This window comes from Pseudophryne corroboree, chromosome 8 (genome assembly GCF_028390025.1).
Source record: "Pseudophryne corroboree isolate aPseCor3 chromosome 8, aPseCor3.hap2, whole genome shotgun sequence".
Lineage (NCBI taxonomy): Eukaryota > Metazoa > Chordata > Amphibia > Anura > Myobatrachidae > Pseudophryne > Pseudophryne corroboree.
The window spans coordinates 38410227-38432708 of record NC_086451.1 but is presented as its reverse complement, the minus strand read 5'-3'; the positions used below and the strand labels follow the sequence as shown (position 1 = coordinate 38432708).

At 47.4% G+C, this 22482-nt stretch overlaps 1 protein-coding gene and 1 long non-coding RNA gene across 2 annotated transcripts in view; both read left to right on the top strand.

The window, feature by feature from the left end:
* LOC134947460 (uncharacterized) overlaps positions 1-22482 on the top strand; it is a 103153-nt gene that overhangs the window by 60188 nt on the left and 20483 nt on the right. The window lies entirely within an intron of this gene.
* LOC134947459 (cornifin alpha-like) lies at positions 1610-2969 on the top strand. Its single transcript, XM_063935547.1, has 2 exons — positions 1610-2180; positions 2445-2969. The coding sequence occupies exons 1-2, from the start codon at positions 1762-1764 to the stop codon at positions 2686-2688; spliced, it is 663 nt and encodes a 220-aa protein (XP_063791617.1). The 5' UTR covers positions 1610-1761; the 3' UTR covers positions 2689-2969.

The window sequence follows — 22482 nt, the reverse complement described above, 5'->3', positions numbered from 1 at the left end:
TCTCCTCTCCAGGCTTCTCCCAGAGGGGAAACAGGTAAAGTAGGTAAGTATGCGGATTTGCTGGTGTCGTGTAACAGATGTTTGTTTTACAGGTTAAATAAATACAGGTTTTAAATATCAAATTCGTAATATCCTTATTTGCTTTTACATATGTAATGGGACTTTTCTTACGTATGTTAATCATACTTATTACATCTTGTCTTCATTTGTAACCAGTGACAGCGCTCACATTTGATGTTGATTTTAGATAGTTTTGTTTGCAAGAGAGGGAGAGTTCCTTAATCTGGGCGAAATGGTAGACAGAACTGGACACGTGCCCTACTTTGTGAGTATGGAACATAATGTGTATATTCATCATCCGTGTATGCAGAGTTTCTACATCCTGTGGCGCACCCGTCTTGTCTCCGGTATCCGGTCTTTAGGGCGACATTGCTTAGGTCAACACTCATTCGGTCGCCCACAGTTGGTCAACATGCATTAGGTTGACATGGTCACTAGGTTGACACGGCAAAGGTCGACACATGAAAAGGTTGACATTAGTTTTTTTTTTTTTTTTTTTTTCATTTTTAGAACTTTCTCATACTTTATGATCCACACGGACTACTATTGGGAATAGTAACACACAACTGATTGAGGCACTAATATTTATGCAGTTTTATAAAAAATTGCATATATATATATAATCTATCCAAAAATACAGCAAGCAGCAGTTACGTCCAGTTGTGTCTGGTCCACACAACTTTTAATTAGTATCAGCTGGATAAAATCATCTGCACTATCAAACCAAACGCACTTCTACCTTTGACTTTATGTGCTATGGGGTATATTCAATAAAAGTCGGATCCATTCCGACATGCATTTGTCGGAATGGATCCGACAACCCCTATTCAATGGCCACCCAAATCCGACTGTCGGATTTGGCCGTACCCAGGGTGCTGTTCTGCCGCTGCTGTCAGCTGCCGGGTGTGCTGATAGCGGCGGTGGTGAGAGCAGACAGCAGCGGCTGGTGTGGGGTAAGTGACAGCGGCGGGTGGCAGAGGACGGTGGAGTGCAGTGGGGGGAGCTGGACAGTGGTGGGGGAGCTGCCAGCGCCTGAGGAGAGTGATGTCTGAGGTGGGGGGAGGCACTGCACGGAAAGAGATGCCTAGCCGGGGGATGGCCAGGCAAGGTACCTCAATTAAGTTAAACAGGGCCAGATGTACTAAGCCTGAAAAGTGATAAATATCACAGTGATAAAGTACCAGCCAATCGGCTCCTAACTGTCATTTTTCAAACACAGCCTGTAACATGGCAGTTAGAAGTCGATTGGCTGGTGCTTTATCACTGTGATATTTATCACTTTTCAGGCTTAGTACATCTCCCCCACAGGGTGCATGAGAAAATGTGATCACAAAAAGATGAATTTCAAAATGAATCTAATAAACCGAAAGCACTATTCCACGGCACTCACCTACTGTATTCCTATATTTGGGGTGCTACACAGTATGTGACCACAGTGTTTAAATAGAAATCCCAGGGGCTCTGCACTCACTATATTATCTAACAAACAGTGGCGTTTTAGTTCATATATTGATCAATTCATTTAAGCCTACAGCCCCTGGCAATATTGTTAGTTAATGGACAATGACCTTGTCCTCTTGCATGTGATCTACACTTCATTGTGATGTCAGCACAATTGTGATGTCACTGACTCATGGCCCCTGTAGCTAGATAAGCTCTCCTCCAGACAGTTTACAGCCATACCTGCAGTGAGAAGCGACAATGTTGCCTCCTGTAGCCATGCCACCACCACACAGCATCGACCAGAAACCACCGTTCAGCATTCTCCTGCCACCACCGTCCAGCATGAAGCTGGAACAATTGCGTAAATTGGACATGGCACACCATCGCCGCCTGCTCCTGACACCACAGCGCCACATGAACCTGCCACCACCGTGCAGCATGAACCAGCCACTGCCGTGCAAAAAGAACCTGCCACCGCTGTGCAGCATGAACCTGCCTCCTCCGTGCAGCATGGACCTGCCACCAATATGCAGCATGAATCTGCCTCCTCCGTGCAGCATGAACCTGCCTCCTCCGTGCAGCATGAACCTGCCTCCTCCGTGCAGCATGAACCTGTCACCATATTGCAGCATGAACCTGACACCATATTGCAGCGTGGACCTGCCACCACCTTGCAGGTACTGTTCCTATCAGCAAAACCTAATATTTTGATTACTCCAGAGCCATACAGGATTAACTAATGTTTTCCTCATTTTTTATTTATATGCTGTATTGACTATTTTAGTCTCTATTACGGTTTTTAGTAATGTTTTAATAATATTATTTTATACCCAGTAAGTAAAATAAAGATACTGATTAACTGATCCAACTGTTTCCTATCAATACTTTGGTCAAAACAACTCATAGCGCTGGTATTTTTGCTCTATTTATCCTCCGTACAGCATGAACCTGCCACCACCGTGCAGCATGAACCTGCCACCACCGCGCAGCATGAACCTGCCACCACCGTGCAGCATGAACCTGCCACCACCGTGCAGCATGAACCTGCCACCATATTGCAGCGTGGACCTGCCACCACCATGCAGGATGGACCAGCCACCATCGAGCAGCGTGGACCTGCCACCACATCTCTGCCTGGACCTGACGATACATTGCCGCATGGTCCTGTCCCTACCATGTATGTAATAGTGAGAAGATGAAAGCTCACAGGGATATTTAATAAGCAATTATCTCATAAAAGCTGGAAAATTTGACATTTATGTTTTCTGGAGATGTTAGTTTAAATTAAGAGATAAATATGTCTTCTTCAGGTGTGGGAGGGTACGGAGAATAGATATTTATCTCTTTTTTTAAACAAATATCTCTACAATTTCCAGTGTTTATGAGATAATTGTTTATTAAATACCCCCCACAGTCTCCTGCATGCAATAACATCAAATAAAAATAAACGCAATTAAACCATAAAACTGAGTTGTGTTTTATTTTATTGATAGCAAACCGTCAGGGTATTGAACAAGTTGTGAATACAGGATCTCTCTTTATATACTGGGACTTAGCGTTCTGGTAGTTAGGTCCTTTCTAAAGATCTAGGTTTTGGCTTTGAGTTTTAAGTTTATAATACTGGGGAAAAAAGGAAAAATAAGAGTGGAAATATGGTACACTCAGGGGCAAACGCAGGATTTGGGATGGGGGGTTTCCGCATGTGTGCAATATATATATATATATATATATATATATATATATATATAAAATACATATACATATATATATACGTATATATACACACAAAGTCCAAACACCGGCACTCCCGCTGAAAAACGTACAGCCCAGGTGCTCTCCCAGGTAGCATACCTCACACATAAACCACAAAGTCGGGTGGCACTCAAGGGTCTCCATAATGGTTAAAAAGACAATAGATCTTGTAGAGCAACGTTTCGATTTAATGTCTAAATTGTCATCAGGATCTATTGTGTTTTTGACCATTGCGGAGACCCTTGAGTGCCACCCGACTTTGTGGTATATATATATATATATATATATATATATTAGTGATGAGCGGGTTCGGTTCCTCGGAATCCGAACCCGCCCGAACGGCAGTTCTGCCTCTGAAAGTGTCTCTTTCACAACTGTACAGGAAATTCTTGAAAACAAGCAAATTTGTTTTTCCCCAACCCTGCTGGACATTGGGGGTCATTCCGAGTTGATAGCTTGCTAGCAGTTTTTAGTAGGCGAGCAAACGCATAGTCGCCGCCCACGGGGGGAGTGCATTTTTTGCTTTGCAGGTGTGTGAACGCCTGCAAACACATTTTGTGCAAACCCAGCCCTGTGGTTACTTATCCTGTGCGATGATTGCTGCGGCGAGTGACACGGTAATGATGTCAGATACCCGCCCAGCAAATGCCCAGCCACGCCCGCATTTTTCCAAACACTCCCAAAAAACGGTCAGTTGACACCCAGAAACGCCCTCTTCCTGTCAATCTCCTTGCGATCGGCTGTGCGACTGAAAGCTTCGCTAGAACCTGTGCAAAACCACAATGCTCTTTGTACCCGTACATTGCGCGTGCGCATTGCGGTGCATACGCATGCGTAGAGAAGCTATTTTTTTCACAATTTTTTTCAGCAGCTAGCGATCAACTCAGAATGATCTCCCATTATACACAGAGACAAGAGAATACCACGTGGAGGAAATTTCACAGAAAGTACTTGTCCCCAAAAGGCTTGGTCATTTCACACTATTGGGAGCATTCAATTAGTGTCGGATCCTCTCGGACAGTGAGGATCTGACACTTCAGTATTCTATTACGGGCAGTTTCCGCCTGTTTCCTCTCTCATTTTGACCATTTATTTTCGCCCTCTCCTACAGGTGAAAATGTATGGTCGAGAACGGACCCATTTTCGACACCAGTGGGGTCAAAAACACATGGCTAAGCAGAGATTACCCTCATCCGTGTGTTTTTCGACATTTCAGAGTTTTCGACAGGGCGGAAAAACAGCGCTTCAATTGAATATTGAAATGTCGAAAAGTGATGACTATTATTCTCCCCTATACCTTCTTAGGACGTTCCCAGGGCCGGATTAACAATAGGGCTGATGGAGCTGCAGCTCCAGGCCCACCATCAAATAGGCCCACTGCTGTAAATGGGGGGGCACCTGCAACACTACAGCATTCCTGCCAGTGGCAGCCAGAGGCTCCGCCCACTTAAACCCCAGCGGCAGTTTAACTTCAAACACCACCAGATACATGGCCGCACGGTAGGCTGCAGCTGCACCAGCCCCCCTGTACTGCATAGTGTCTCAGCGCCCCGCATGACAGCACACCGCATGATGTCCTATGTGCCGACCTCACCACGTCAATCTTATGCAGCCGAGTGTGAACTCATCTCCATGAGGGCTGCCCAGACAGCCGAGTGACTGATCCTGCAGTGCTGCTGACTGGTGATCGGGATGTCAGGTCCTGCTAGCTGCTTCTGATCACCGAGCCTCAGATAGTGCTCCCATAAAAGGTACAGCATGCAAGCACTAGCAGAAATATATATTTTGATCAAGATTCATATATATTTAATAATTTATATGTGTGAATACTGTGGTTTGTACAATATATGTATGTATGTATGTATGTATGTATGTATGTATGTGTGAATACTGTGGTTTGTATAATATATATATATATATATATATATATAATATGTATTATATGTGTGAATACTGTAATGTATGTATGTATGTATGTATGTATGTATATATATATATATATATAGTCCCCACACTTTGCTCTTCCCCTCTCTCTGGCTTTCACACCATCACAGCTTTGTTCCGCCCCCATTTGCAGCTCCATATGCAAAACACACACACACACACACACACACACACACACACACGTGTGCATATATACAGTTACGTGTGTGTGTGTGTGTGTGTGTGTGTGTGTGTGTATATAGATAGACAGACAGGCAGACAGACAGACAGACAGACAGAGAGAGAGCGATAGATAAATAGATAGATAGATAGATAGATAGATAGATAGATAGATAGATAGATAGAGTCCCCTTGCGTGCTCTATTCCCACTTTAGTGCACACCCACGAGTGGTAATAGCCCCTGTTTGCCGGATTCCAGCTGGCGGCATTGTCAGCGGTCGGGATTCCGGCGTAGGTATCCTGTCCGCCAGCAACGTAACTGCAGCCCCCGGCAAGGGACTCCACTATTCTGCAGGTCCTACTCTATTGCTCTAAATAATTATCATGAAAATATCTATCACATTATAGTGTTAAACTTTGGTCATGCTATCTGGTCTAAAGCTCACAGCAACTTTACTTATAAAGGTGAGACCGTTACCAACACACCTGTTGTTAAGCTCCTAGGAAAACAGCTGATACAAGCTATAATTAAGCAGAGGCGTATCTAGCACGGGGCGAGCAGGGCACGTGCCCTGGGCGCCATGGCAGCCCCAACAGAGGGGGGCGCCACCGGCACCTGCACGGCCCACTCGCCCCATGCTTCAGGGATTCCGCCGGCGCTACCCGCTGCGCTTTCCCTGTCTCCCCGGCTGCTGTGCCTGTCACAAAAGACAGGCAGCGGCAGCCAGGAGCCTCCCCCTACTCCCACCTGCAAAGTGACTGTGTACGCGATCGCGATCGTGACCGCGGAGGTGCGCGCATGCGCGTGCGCGACCTCGGGGGGGGGGGGGGCGTGCGGCCCCTGAACAGCAGTGAGTGCAGGTGAGCGGGAAGGGGGTGCGGGACATTTTGTATGTGTGTGTGTGTTAAGTGTGTGTGTGTTAATTGTGTGTGTGTCGGACAGTGTGCGTGTGTGTTGTGTGTGGGACAGTGCGTGTGTGTTAATTGTGTGTGTGTGGGACAGTGTGAGTGTGTTAATTGTGTGTGTGGGACAGTTTGAGTGTGTGTAAATTGTGTGTGTGTGACAGTGTGCGTGTGTTAATTGTGTGTGTGTGGGACAGTGTGTGTGTGTTAATTGTGTGTGTGTGTGTGTGACAGTGTGAGTGTGTTAATTGTGTGTGTGGGACAGTGCGTGTTTGTTAATTGTGTGTGTGTGTGTGTGTGTGTGTGACAGTGTGAGTGTGTTAATTGTGTGTGTGGGACAGTTTTGAGTGCGTGTTAATTGTGTGTGTGTGGGACAGTGTGCGTGTGTGTTAATTGTGTATGTGTGGGACAGTGTGAGTGTGTTAATTGTGTGTGTGTGTGGGACAGTGTGAGTGTGTTAATTGTGTGTGTGTGGGACAGTTTGAGTGTGTGTTAATTGTGTGTGTGTGGGACAGTGTGCGTGTGTGTTAATTGTGTGTGTGGGGGACAGTGTGCGTGTGTATTAATTGTGTGTGTGGGACAGTGTGCGTGTGTGTTAATTGTGTGTGTGTGGGACAGTGTGCGTGTGTGTTAATTGTGTGTGTGTGGGACAGTGTGCGTGTGTGTTAATTGTGTGTGTGTGGGACAGTGTGCATGTTAAGTGTGTGTGTGTGTGTGTGTGTGTGGGACAGTGTGAGTGTGTTAATTGTGTGTGTGTGTGGGACAGTGCGTGTTTGTTAATTGTGTGTGTGGGACAGTGTGCGTGTGTGTTATTTGTGTGTGTGGGACAGTGTGCGTGTGTGTTATTTGTGTGTGTGGGACAGTGTGCGTGCGTGTGTGTTAATTGTGTGTGGGACAGTGTGCGTGTGTTAATTGTGTGTGTGTGTGTTAATTGTCCCGGCGGTTATTGGCGTCTGTAGTGTGCGCCCCGTCCTCCTCCGCTGCCGCTGACAGGAGTGGCGGTGTGCGGCTCTCCCCCTCCTCCGCCGGCTCCGTCCTCCCGTCGTGGCCCTGCAGTGTGTGCCGGTCTCCCCAGCAGCAGGTTAGTCTCTCCCCCCCCCCCTCTCTCTCTCTCTCTCTCTCTCTCTCTCTCTCTCTCTCTCCTCCTGTGGATTGCAGTTTGTAAGTATCATTTTAATTTTTACAGGTACCCCTATTGAATTCTACTGGACAAGTGGACGTGACCGACGTGGGATGTAGGTAAGTAATCTGTCTCTCATTTTTACAGGTACCCCTATTGGATTCTACTGGACAAGTGGACGTGACCGGCGTGGGATGTAGGTAAGTAATCTGTCTCTCATTTTTACAGGTACCCCTATTGGATTCTACTGGACAAGTGGACGTGATCGGCGTGGGATGTAGGTAAGTAATCTCTCTCTCATTTTCACAGGTACCCCTATTGGATTCTACTGGACAAGTGGACGTGACCGGCGTGGGATGTAGGTAAGTAATCTGTCTCTCATTTTTACAGATTCCCCTACTGGATTCGACTGGACAAGTGGACGTGACCAGCGTGGGATGTAGGTAAGTAATCTGTCTCTCATTTTTACAGGTACTCCTATTGGATTCTACTGGACAAGTGGACGTGATCGGCGTGGGATGTAGGTAAGTAATCTGTCTCTCATTTTTACAGGTACCCCTATTGAATTCTACTGGACAAGTGGACGTGACCGGCGTGGGATGTAGGTAAGTAATCTCTCTCTCATTTTCACAGGTACCCCTATTGGATTCTACTGGACAAGTGGACGTGACCGGCGTGGGATGTAGGTAAGTAATCTGTCTCTCATTTTTACAGATTCCCCTACTGGATTCTACTGGACAAGTGGACGTGACCGGCGTGGGGTGTAGGTAAGTAATCTGTCTCTCATGTTTACAGATTCCCCTACTGGATTCTACTGGACAAGTGGACGTGACCGGCGTGGGATGTAGGTAAGTAATCTGTCTCTCATTTTTACAGGTACCCCTATTGGATTCTACTGGACAAGTGGACGTGACCGGCGTGGGATGTAGGCAAGTAATCTGTCTCTCATTTTTACAGGTACCTCTATTGGATTCTACTGGACAAGTGGACGTGATCGGCGTGGGATGTAGGTAAGTATGTGTGAGTGTGTCAGTGTGCTTTAATAAATTTTTACTGTCACGGTGTGTGAGTTGTGTTTTTATTTGGGTATTTTTTCTGTTGTAGAACTACAGGTACCGGCGGGCCCGTTATTTCCCTGCATGTTGGTACTTGAGGTTCTCCAAGTACCAGCAAGCGGGGGAGGCTTTCTGGGCCTTGTAGTTCCACAACAAAAAACAATATTCTTTTTTTACTTACATGGCTATCAGCCTCCCATCCACAGCCCACGGATGGGGGGGACAGCCTCGGGCTTCACCCCTGGCCCTTGGGTGCCTGGAGGGGGGGTGACCCCTTGATTTAAGGGGTCCCCACTCCTCCAGGGAACCCCAGCCAGTGGTGACTAGTTGGGGGGGTAATGCCACGGCCGCAGGGACCTACATAAATGTGTCCCCCGGCTGTGGCATTATGTCCCTGGCTAGTGGAGCCCGGTGCTGGTTTTAAAAATACGGGGGGACCCCTACATCTTTTGTCCCCCATATTTTTGGAACCAGGACCGGACTAAGAGCCCGATGCTGGTTGTCTAAATACGGGGAACCCCTGTCCAATTTTTTCCCAGTATTTAAACACCCAGGACCAGCTCAAAGAGCCCGAGGCTGGTTATACTTAGGAGGGGGACCTCACGCAGTTTTTTTTTACATTTTTAACCCATTCAGACCCTTCTCCATTAAGTTAATGGAAACCCTGGACAACAAAATTGCATTCATGTCCTCCTCCCACTCCCTTCCCAGTCCCAAACACTGATTATTATTTTTTTCTATAAAAATGTACAATATATCACAAGTATGATGAGCAGGCATGCAGCGGGCATTGGCGACTTTGGACTGAGTTGCAAATTAGTGGCGGAGGGCTGGGTCAGTTGATGGTGGGCGAGTTTGTAAGCCATTGGTGGTGGCAGCGGGCATCGGCTCAGAGGCAGTGGCGGGCATTGGCTCGGTGGCGGTAGGGGTCATCGGCAGGATTCGGCGGACATTATGGCTGTAGTGCCTCACTGCACGCCACTGACCTCACCGCACGCCACTGGTGTGTGGGACAGTGTGCGTGTGTGTTAATTGTGTGTGTGGGACAGTGTGAGTGTGTGTTAATTGTGTGTGTGGGACAGTGTGAGTGTGTGTTAATTGTGTGTGTGTGGAACAGTGTCAGTGTGTGTAAATTTTTGCAGTCCAGTGTGTGTGTGGGGGAGAGGGAAGTATGAGAATGTGTGTGTGTAGTCTGAGTGGGTGTGTGTAGGATTTGGGGGTGGCCAGTCTGTGTGTGTGTAATCAGTGTGTGTGGGATGTACTAATGGCCATTTACCGAAGAGAGATATGTATTAAACCACGGGCACTGAGATGCCCTTCTCACTCACCATCCAGCTGGGTGGGCGAGCCGGGCGGGTGGAAAGCCAGCAGCAGGGGCAGCATGCCAGATATCAGCAGCCGAGGGTGGGGGCTGTAATGCACATGCGGAGCCCAAAGCCGGAGATCAGCAGCATGCTGACCGGCAATAAGCAGCTTCTGCTTCCGCGTTCAACATGCTGCTGATCTCCGGCTTTGGGCTACGCAGGGTTCGGGGGATGGGTGTCCTCTGCCGGTGTACTGCAGCTCCGGGGGTGCGGGCTCCGGAGGCTTTCAGCACTGTTGAATATCCAGCTGCCTCAAGTATGTACAGCCCGCACCCTCTGCTGCTGATATCCGGCATGCTGCTGCTGGCTGTCCCCCCGCCCGGCTCGGCCACACAGCTGTATGGTGAGAAGGGCATCTCAGTTCCTGAGGTTTAACACATATGCCTCAGAAAATGGCCTCTGCGGTAAACGATACTAATGCTTACCGTGACAGTAACAGCGGGGAGGAAGGCGCACATCGGGATCCTGCAGCATGAAACAAGAACCCCTTCGGAGCGCAGCAGACCACACTGAAAAGGGTGCATACCCGGTGCGGTGCTCTGCATCCCGGGTGGTGCCGAAGATGTGGAGTGTCGGAGGTGGCAGAAGCGCCGCAGCTTGGGGTGAGAAACCGCTGCAGCCCTTCCGCTGCTAAACTCTGCAATTAGTCTATTAAGGGGGTGGGCTCCCCTCATCATAGTGCCCGACAGGCCATGTTAATTCTGGGTGTAGGATCCCCTAACTCTATAATGGGAATTTTGGCTCATATCATGTGCTGTAACGTGAATTTTGGCTAATACCGTGTGCTATAATGTGAATTTCGGCTCATACTATGTGGGGTAATGTGAATTTTGGCTCATTCCGTGTGCTGTAATGTGAATTTCGGCTCATACCGTGTGCTGTAATGTGAATTTCGGCTCATACCATGTGGGGAAATGTGAATTTTGGCTCATACCATGTGGAGTAATGTGAATTTTGGCTCATACCGTGTGCTATAATGTGAATTTCGGCTCATACCGTGTGCTATAATGTGAATTTTGGCTCATACCATGTGGGGTAATGTGAATTTCGGCTCATACTGTGTGCTATAATGTGAATTTCGGCTCATGCCGTGTGGGGCAATGTGAATTTCGGCTCATACTGTGTGCTATAATGTGAATTTCGGCTCATACCGTGTGCTATAATGTGAAAGGGGCACCAGTACTAGATAGTATAAGGGGTCCTACTACACTGAAGGGCACGCCCCTTTTGAGTGACCGCGCCCCTTTTCCGGAGCGCGCGCCCCTTCGGCGCGCGCATAATTGCTATCTGCACTCTTTCATTCCACCTTCAAAAATTCAACTTCGACCACTGCACCTACATACACATACATACACACCCTGACATCTTTATATGCAGTGACACCGGTGGCGTCTGCACATACTTTCCTTTTGTATTTTTTTTTTTTATTATCATTTTATTAATTTATTATTTTTATTAAGAAAAAAATATTATTATTTTTTTTTTTTGGGGGGGGCGCCATTATTGATCTTGCCCTGGGCTCCAAAAACCCTAGTTACGCCTCTGCCTCTCATCCCCGTAGCCTGCCGCAGTGCTCCCCGTCTCCTCACCTCAATCTTACTTGTTTTCAAGTCAGATTGAGTTTGTCAGAAAGGTGGCCAAAACCTATTGGATTTGGCCCCATTTCCGACAGAAGCACGCTGATCGGCGGCTATTCCGCCGATCCACGTGTTCTCCGACAAGTTGGGAATTCCCGACTTGTCGGAGAAAAAAGCATTTTTTTAATAGGTCGGAACCCCTTCCAACTGAAATCTGTCGGAAGTTGACGTCTTTCCGACAAGACGGCAGCTTCCGACAGTTATTGAATACAGCCCTAAGTACGTCTCAGCTGCACAAATGACTGAACACACACACACCTTATTCAATTGATTTATATACTTTTATGTTTCTTAAAAATATATATTCACAAACATTTAATAACAACTGATACGTAAACGGCATCCAATGTTATATAAAAAATAGTCACGTGATTGTTATCGTGTTTGCTGCAGACGTAATAATATAATAAAAAAATCTAAAAAAAAGTCCATATTTATATCACTGGATTCATCAAATGGATAATATGTATCTTAATTGTGATCCAACGTAGTGATACACTGTGATTAAGCCAGAATGCAACAAAGTCTCCACTTGATTGTGGGCTCACCTGTCCCCGTTCTATTGTGTCCGTGTACTTGCTATTTCCAGAGTATGCAGGTGAATGGGGACACTGTAGTCCCCTGATGCAGATATTGCTTGGCAGCGGGAGTGTCAAGGGTCAGGTGTGCGGCCGTATGCAGTTGCCATTCCCCTACTGCACGGGAAGGAAGCGCCTCACGGCGGTGTGCACCAGCCGCCGGAGTGGTCTGCGTAGTTTGGACCGCGTCTTCCTTCCAATCTCCTGCGTGCTACCAACCCCAAACCTTGATGTATTGTTCACGGTAGGCGCCTCTAGCATGTAGCGCCACAAATGGCTCCGTGCTCACAAGGCGGCTGGCAGCGGATGTCAGCGGATGGACAGGTGGTTGTGGCAGATGAAATGTAATTCCAGGGAATTTAAGGTAAATCTCTAACGCGTTTCGCACCCTTGGGTGCTTCCTCATACGGCCGCACACCTGACCCCTGACACTCCCGCTGCCAAGCAAAACCTGCATCAGGGGACTACAGTGTTCCCATTCATCTGCTTATTGACAGCATACTCTGGAATTAGCAAGGATACGGACACAATAGAACGGAGACAGGTGAGTCGACAATCAAGTGGAGACTTTGTTGCATTCTGGCTTAATCACAGTGTATCACTACGTTGGATCACAATTAAGATACATATTACCCATTTGATGAATCCAGTGATATAAATATGGACTTTTGTTTAGATTTTTTTATTATATTATTACGTCTACAGCAGACACGATAGCAGTCACGTGACTATTTTTTATATAACATTGGATGCCGTTTACGTATCAGTTGTTATTAAATGTTTGTGAATATATATTTTTAAGATACATAAAGGTATATAAATCCATTGAATAAGGTGTGTGTGTGTGTTCAGTCATTTGTGCAGCTGAGACGTACATAGCGCATAAAGTCAAAGGTAGAAGTGTATTGGGAATAGTAACCCTTGCCAAAGCATTGTGAGCCAAGTGAGGGATCACAGTGCACTAATTGGGGTTCCCGGTCACTGTACGAAGAAAACAACACCACTTAAAAAAAAAAACAACCTCATGTTGACCTTTTTACATGTTGACCTTTTCCATGTCAACCTAATAACCGTATCAGGCTATTTTAGGTGTCGACCTAGTCACTGTCGACCAATAGTGGTCGACCTAATGACTGTCAACCTAGTTACCATTGTCCCAACGTTCTACACTCCCTCTCTCCATATGTTTGGTTTGTTACTCATCATCATCATCAGTGCCCCTCAGCTTACATTTGTTGAAGATCCACCTGAAAACAGGAGTATTTTACATGCACAACCTACTCTGTAGCCAGGCTCGGCGCTACCCGCTCAGCGAAGGGATGCAGTGCAGGGAGGCGCTGGGACGGAGAGGCGCTCCCCCTGCTCTGCATCCCTTCCCTGCTGCGCCGTCCTGTCCCCCCTGCTGCTGCTGTGTCTGTCACTGTATGACAGTCACCAGCAGCGGCGCCTGCAGCATGAAAAGCCTCCTCCCTACCCTCACCTGTGTGACAGGACAGCGCTGTGTATGGGACACAAGGGGGCAGAGCTACACGGGATGGAAGGGGGCGGGGCTAAATGGTCCAGAAGGGGGCGGAGCTACACGGACCAGGCTGCTGTACAGAGGGAGACTGGCTTAGGTAAAGTGGAGGGTGAAAGAGAAGTGTGTGTGTGTGTGTGTGTGTGTGTGTGTGTGTGTGTGTGTGTGTATATAGGGTGGCATGGTGTGTGTGTGTGTGTGTGTGTGTGTGTGTGTGTGTGTATGGTGGGTGTGTATGTGTATGCGCGCTTTATGGACGCTAGTACTGGGGGAGGCATTACGTATAATGACGTTATTACTGGGGGGGGGGCATTACATATAAGGACGCTAAAACTACTGGTGGGGCATTACGTATAAGGACGCTACTACTACAGGGGGGGCATTATGTGAAACAACACTACTACTACTGGGGGGGGCCATTACGTATAAGGACAATACTACTACTAGGAGGGAATTACGTATAAGGACGCTTCTACTACTGGGGTGCACTACGTATAAGGATGCTACTACTACAGGGGGGGCATTATGTGAAACAACGCTACTACTGGGGGGCCATTACGTATAAGGACGCTACTACTACAGGGGGGGCATTATGTGAAACAATGCTACTACTACTGGGGGGGCCATTACGTATAAGGACGATACTACTACTAGGAGGGAATTACGTATAAGGATGCTTCTACTACTGGGGGTGCACTACGTATAAGGATGCTACTACTACAGGGGGGGCATTATGTGAAACAACGCTACTACTACTGGGGGGGCCATTACGTATAAGGACGATACTACTACTAGGAGGGAATTACGTATAACGATGCTTCTACTACTGGGGGTGCACTACGTATAAGGACGCTACTACTACTACTATATAGCGCTAGGGACCCCAAATATACAGAGACTCCTTGATGCGGCTTTGGGGCTTAAGCACACATTTGCGCAAATATGTGTAACGAAGATCTCTGAATTCTATTATTATGTGGGATTTACATCTAGTTACTGTTATCATTCAGGGTGCTGGGGGAACCAAATGCTTTTTTTTCTTGCTCAGAAATACCCCTCCCTTTCGAGCACCTGAATGATATCACTAAGATAATTGAGCATCTACCAATATATATGTCTATTGTGAGAGGCAGAGAGGTTCCTGCATTAGGAGGAGGTGCAGGCCCTGACATGCCACATGGAGCATTATGGGGTTGCTCCAAGGTAGGTAGCTCTTAGCTTAGACATATTGTAGACTAGTAAGGAGCAGTAGCGGATCTTGCCACGGGCAAGCAGGACTTTTGCCTTTCCGGAGGGCGCCGCACCATGGCAAGATCCGCTGCTTTTGTGGTGCCCCCCGCTGCCGCGGCCCGCTGTCCGCTGTGTAGGGAAACTAGACGCTATGCGTCTAGTTTCCCTTCGTGGGCTGCCCGCTGTGAAGGGAAACTAGACGCTACGCGTCTAGTTTCCCTTCCTGGAGAGGACCTTCACTGTAATGATGTGCGGTGCGTGTTGACGTCATCTCGCACCGCACAGCAAAGGTCCTCTCCACGAAGGGAACTAGACGCTTAGCGTCTAGTTTACCTTCGTGGAGAGGACCTTTGCTGTGCGGTGCGCGATGACGTCATCGCGCACCGCACATCCTACAACAGTACAGGGGGCGTAACTGACCATGCCCCCTGTATGAAGCCACGCCCTCTGATGCCGCCCGGGGCGCCAGAAGCCCCGGAACCGGCCCTGGTAAGGAGCCATTATCATGTGGCTCCTTGCTGGTTAATATTAGACCCAGATTGGGGTATTGGAGGTGTGAGGTGTGGTGCCTCTGCACTGGCTGAGCTGGATGGCTTTAGTGTGGCATACCTTTACATTCTATTAACACTTTTCACTTATTAATTCTTTAACACTATTTCTCTATTTTAATTACATTTCATGTTTGTATCACCCTCTCTATAGCTTCGGCTTTCTAAATACTATTTTATAAACACTATAGTTTTTTCACTGGTATGCTACGCTGGGCTTTCTGGCTTATGCTGGTGTTTTGAGGTGCCATACCCTGCACCTAGATATAGCGCTAGGGACCCCAAATATACAGAGACGCCTTGATGCGGCTTTGGGGCTTATTCACACATTTGCGCAAATATGTGTAACGAAGATCTCTGAATTCTATTACTATGTGGAATTTATATCTGGTTATGGTTATCATTCAGGGTGCTGGGGGAAACAAATGCCTTTTTTCTTGCTTAGAAATACCGCTCCCTTTCGAGCACCTGAATGATATCACTAAGCTAATTGAGCATCTACCAATATATATGTTTGTTGTGAGAGGCAGAGAGGTTCCTGCATTAGGAGGAGGTGCAGGCCCTGAAATGCCACATGGAGCATTATGGGGTTGCTCCAAGGTAGGTAGCTCTTAGCTTAGACATATTGTAGTAAGGAGCCATTATCATGTGGCTCCTTGCTGGTTAATCTTAGACCCAGATTGGGGTAATGGAGGTGTGAGGTGTGGTGCCTCTAGACTGGCTGAGCTGGATGGCTTTAGTGTGGCATACCTTTACATTCTATTAACACTATTCACTTATTAATTCTTTAACACTATTTCTCTATTTTAATTACATTTCATGTCTGTATCACCCTCTCTATAGCTTCGGCTTTCTAAATACTAATTTATTAACACTATAGTTTTTTCACTGGTATGCTACGCTGGGCTTTCTGGCTTATGCTGGTGTTTTGGGGTGCCACACCCTGCACCTAGATATAGCACTAGGGACCCCAAATATGCAGAGACGCCTTGATGCGGCTTTGGGGCTTAACCACACATTTGCGCAAATATGTGTAACGAAGATCTCTGAATTCTATTATTATGTGGGATTTACATCTAGTTACTGTTATTATTCAGGGTGCTGGGGGAAACAAATGCATTTTTTTTCTTGCTTAGTAATACCCCTCCCTTTCGAGCACCTGAATGATATCACTAAGCTAATTGAGCATCTACCAATATATATGACTACTACAGGGGGGGGCATTACGCGTAATGACGCTACTACTACTGGGGGGGGGGATTACATATAAGGACGATACTACTACTAGGGGGGAATTACGTATAAGGAGGCTTCTACTACTGGGGGTGCATTATGTATAAGGACACTACTACTAATACTGGGGGGGGGCATTACGTATATGGACGATACTACTACTAGGGGGGAATTATGTATAAGGACACTTCTACTACTGGGGGGGGGGCATTACGTATATGGACGGTACTACTACTTGGTGGCATTATGTATAAGGATGCTACTATTACTGTGGGGGCATTATGTATAACAATGCTACTACTACTGGGGGGGCATTACATATAAGGATGATACTACTGGGGGGGCATTATGTATAAGGACGCTACTACTACCATGGGGGCATTACGTGTAACGATGCTACTACTGGGGGGGCCATTACGTATAAGGACGCTACTACTACTGTGGGGGGCATTACATATAAGGACGCTACTACTACTAGGGGGGAATTACGTACAAGGACGCTTCTATTACTGGGGGTGCACTACGTATAAGGATGCTAATACTACTGGGGGGCATTACATATAAGGACGCGTCTACTACTGGGGGTGCACTACGTATAAGGAAGCTACTACTACTGTGGGAGCATTATGTATATGGACGCTACTACTACTGGGGTGCATTACATATAAGGATGCTACTACTACGGGTGGGGCATTACGTATAAGATGAATAAGATTGTGCTACATTGTGTCATAATTTTAAATGGGGTCCTATTGTGTGGCCATGCCCCTTACTTGTGAGACCACACCCCTTTTCCCAACGCGCACCAAAGGAATATGGGAGGATGCAAATTTATAGTTTGCAGGGGGGCGCCGAACACCCTAGCACCGGCCCTGTCAGTAGCCCACAGTTCCATCAACACGCCCTCACTGAACTTTATCTATGTGATACTGCCCGTTAAAAGCCTTGTTATGCCCCTCCAGCCATAAGTGGAGACACACTTGAAATGCGTACGTCTTTCATCTCTTGTATGGCAGACATTTGGTTCACAGCCATTTCTACGTTGCTGTGCGCAGGTGGAAAAGTCAGGGCCACGTGCATGCATGTGCCCCCCAGGCTACAAGTTGCTAGCCAGCCCCTGCACTCATGGCCTAGTGTAAACAAAAATTTTTGTTGACCAAGCGTCCCCGCCAGACTGTATTTGGCCCTTTTTGTTGCAATAGGCAATAGGCATTCTAGAAGCAGGACCGGTACTCGCAAGTAAAGGCCGTACTCAGAATACGTGGTGTATGGCATGCTGGCAATTTAAAAAAAAAAAATTGGCAGTAGCTTTTTCTCACAACTGAGGGCCTGAGCTGACGGGAGGCAGCCTCAGTTGTAGGGGCTGAGATGTACCGGAACCTGGGAGGTTGTATCAGACCCCTGGACATGTAAGTAACATGAATAATAACTGCCCGAAGGCGTGACCACGACAACTTGGATAAAAGTCAATGATGTTTATTATGACAACTCCGCCACACAGCAGCAGTAAAAGAAAACGTAAAAGTCAGCAAAGAATAAATACAGTTCCTGGGTACTACAGGATGGCAGGAGCCACAGGGCACTGGTAGTGTGAGATAGTTCTTATAATCTTCTAGATGGAAAGTCCTTACCAGGCCCGACTGTAGCAATGGAGATAACCCAGGATTGTACCAGCTGGTGTTCCAGGAAAAGCTGGGTTGCTGAAGATAAAACGGCTGCTGTGGATACTGGCTGGAACCAGACTGTTGTTAGCACGGAGTGGATACTGGCTGGAACCAGTTAAATAATAAATGAACTTGGGAGCGATGAAATATGAACTGAAATGTAGAACTTGAGAGCGGAGAAATAATAATACCGGTGGAGAGTGGTAAAGTGTAGAAAGGACACCGGCCCTTTAAGAGAAGCTGTACTCTGCTGGAAGCTGGGCTGGAAGCAGGTAATGTTGTAGCTGGAAACAGATGAATCCACAATGGATTGGAGAGTCAGGCTACACCGCAGGTGGAATGCTGGTGCGGGTCTCTATGGTGGAAGTCTTGAGACAGGAGCTGGAACCTGGAAGACAATCACAGGAGAGAGACAAACAGGAACTAGGTTTGACAACCAAAGCACTGACGCCTTCCTTGCTCAGGCACAGTGTATTTATACCTGCAGCAAGGAAGGGATTGGCTAGGCAATTATGCAGATTAACAATACTGACAACAGATTGGAGGAAATGATCAGCTGACAGAATCCAAGATGGCTGCGCCCATGCAGACACTTGGAGGGAAGTTTGGTTTGTAATCCATGTGGTAATGAAAACAGTAATGGCGGCGCCGGCCACTGGAGACAGGAGACGCCAGGCTGATAAGTGCACATCCAACCACGCGGACACAGCGGAGGCCGCGGCTGACGTAATCGCCACTCTGACACTCTACATGCAGAAGCTCAGGGACGGCAGCGGAGGCCGCGGGAGACGCCATGCCAGATGTAATAAGGCGTTACTGTGACAGCGTCTCAGAGAGACAGGAGAGGATGCAGGAATGTGAACATTAGGATAACAGATGGGATCCGGTCCTGGAGCGCTGAGCCAGCCTTAGGAGGCATCTGATGGGTAAGAAATGGCGTCCAGATACCCGGATCGTGACAGCACCCCCCCCCCTTTAGGAGTGGCCCCAGGACACTTCTTTGGCTTTTGAGGAAACTTGGAATGGAATCTCCGGACCAAGGCAGGAGCATGGACATCAGAAGCATTGGTCCATGAACGTTCCTCAGGGCCGTAACCCTTCCAGTCAATCAGATACTGTAGTTGACCGTAACGGTGACGTGAGTCCAGGATCTTGGCCACTTCATACTCAACGCCTCGTTGAGTTTGGACTTTCGGAGTTGGAGGAAGTGAGGAATGAAACCGATTCAAGATCAGCGGTTTCAACAGGGAAACATGGAATGTCCTGGGTATTTTTAAGAAGGGAGGCAACTGAAGTCTGTAAGCAACAGGATAGATGACTTGTTCAATCTTGAAAGGACCGATATAGCGAGGTGCAAACTTCATACTGGGAACTCTTAACCTCAAATTCTTCGTGGATAACCATACCCGATCACCCACCTTGAGAGCAGGAACTGCTCGACGCTTCTTATCCGCAAACTTCTTGTACCTGAACGATGCCTTGAGCAGAGCTGATCGTACGCTCTTCCAGATATTGGCAAACTGATGCAAGGTGATATCCACTGCGGGAACAGAAGTTGCTGGAAGCGGTTGGAACTCAGGGACTTTAGGGTGGAATCCAAAGTTAGTGAAGAATGGTGTTGAAGCAGATGAAGAATGATACTGGTTGTTATGACAGAACTCGGCCCAGGGAAGTAATTGAACCCAGTCATCTTGAGAGGAGGACACATAGATGCGGAGGAAGGCCTCCAAGTCCTGATTCACCCTCTCGGTTTGACCATTGGTCTGAGGATGGTAAGCCGTGGAAAACTTTAGCTTGACTTGAAGGATTTGACATAGACTTCGCCAGAATTTGGCTGTGAATTGAACTCCTCGATCTGAGATAATTTCTTCAGGAAGACCGTGGAGTCGGAAGATCTCTTGTATGAATACTTGAGCCAACTTGGAAGCTGACGGAAGACCGGTGAGAGGAATGAAGTGTGCCATCTTGGTGAACCGGTCAACTACCACCCAGATGGTATTGAACTTGTTGCACATGGGTAAATCTGTAATAAAATCCATCGACAAATGGGTCCAAGGTCAACGGGGAACAGATAGTGGAACCAGTTGCCCCGCAGGCGACTGGCGGGATACCTTATGTTGAGCACACTTTGGGCAAGATGCAATAAACTCCAAGACGTCCTTTTTCATAGTTGGCCACCAATAGGACCTAGAGATAAACTCCAGGGTTTTTTGGATACCTGTATGTCCGGCAAAACGGGAAGCATGGGCCCAATGCATGAGCTTCTTCCTTAGCATCGGTTTCACAAAACTTTTCCCTGATGGGGGCGTAGAGTCCATCCCTACCGTGGAGAATGAAAACGGATTTATAATAGGATGCTTGTCTGAAGACTCTGACTCATTTTCTTGCTCCCATGAGCGGGAAAGGGCATCGGCCTTGCGATTCAGAGAGCCCGGACAGAACTGGAGTTTAAAGTCGAACCTGGAAAAGAAAAGTGCCCATCTGGCCTGACGAGGGTTGAGACATTGTGCGCCTTTCAGATATAAAAGGTTCTTGTGGTCTGTAAGTATGGTGATTGAATGAGAAGCTCCCTCCAACAGATACCTCCACTCTTCTAGAGCGAGCTTGATGGCTAGCAACTCCTGGTCGCCAATGGCATAGTTGCGCTCAGCTGGGGAGAACTTCCGGGAGAAGAAACTGCAAGGGTGTAAATGGCCATCTTTAGCCCTCTGAGATAACACCGCTCCTACTCCAACGGAGGAGGCATCCACCTCTAAGATGAAAGGAGAGTCGATGTCAGGCTGTTTCAGAACAGGCGCAGAGATGAACCTTTGTTTTAAAAGATGAAATGCTTGCATGGCTTCTTCAGACCACTTGGACGGGTTAGCACCCTTCTTAGTGAAAGCAGTAATAGGCGCCACAATGGTGGAAAAGTCTCGTATAAACTTTCGGTAATAGTTGGCGAACCCCAAGAACCTCTGGACCCCTTTGAGGGTTAAGGGTATCGGCCAATTTTGGATTGCTTGTAGTTTCTCAGGATCCATCTCTAGTCCGGAACCGGACACAATGTACCCTAGAAACGGAATGGACTTGACTTCAAAGACGCATTTCTCTAATTTGCAATAGAGATGATTGACACGGAGACGGGACAGAACCTCTTTAACCCAAAAACTATGTTCCTCTAAATCGTTGGCAAAAATGAGGATATCGTCTAGATAGACCACGACATGACGGTATAGAATGTCTCTGAAGATCTCATTGACAAAATGCTGGAAGACAGCTGGAGCATTACTCAATCCGAAGGGCATGACGAGGTACTCATAATGTCCGTCACGGGTGTTAAAGGCGGTCTTCCACTCGTCACCCTCACGGATCCGGATGAGATTGTATGCACCTCTCAAGTCCAGCTTTGTAAAGATGGTAGCTCCGCTAACTCTGTCAAAGAGCTCAGTAATCAGGGGTAAAGGATAACGGTTCTTGATGGTAATGTCGTTCAAACCTCTGTAGACGATGCACGGCCGCAGACCACCATCTTTCTTTTTTACAAAAAAGAAGCCTGCGCCGGCTGGGGAAGAAGAAGGTCGAATGAACCCCTTTGCTAGGTTCTCTTTAATGTATTCCTCCATAGAATGCGTCTCAGGCAGAGACAACGGATAAGTTCGGCCTCGAGGTGGAACCTTCCCTGGAACGAGATCAATCGGGCAGTCCCATTCTCTATGAGGAGGAAGGATATCAGCAGAAGCTTTACTGAACACATCCGTAAAATCTTGATATGGAGGAGGTGGAACATCAGACGACCTGGGGGAGGAAGAACAGACAGGCAATACTTTAAACAAACATGTCTCAGCACAGGAGGAACCCCATGCCAGGATTTGCGTAGTCGTCCAATCAATTGTAGGATTGTGAAGACGGAGCCATGGAAGGCCCAGGACCACAGGATGTGTGGCTCTTGGAATCACTAAAAAAGAAATAAGTTCGGAATGAAGAACTCCCACTCTCAGACGAACTGGTAGAGTCCTTAAAGAAATAACTGCATCAAAAATCTTGCTGCCATCCACGGCAGTTAAAGAAATGGACGAAGGAAGTCTCTCGGTGGGTAGGGACCACCGTTTAACATAGGCTTCGGTAATAAAGTTCCCAGCTGCTCCGGAATAAAGGAGGGCAATGACGTTCCGATAACGTTGAGCAATTTGAAGCGAGACTGGGAGATTACAATCTTGAGGAGATGGAGAGGAGATCATTACTCCTAGCCGGCCCTCTCCTTGGCGAGCTAGGATTTGGAGTTTCCCGGACGTT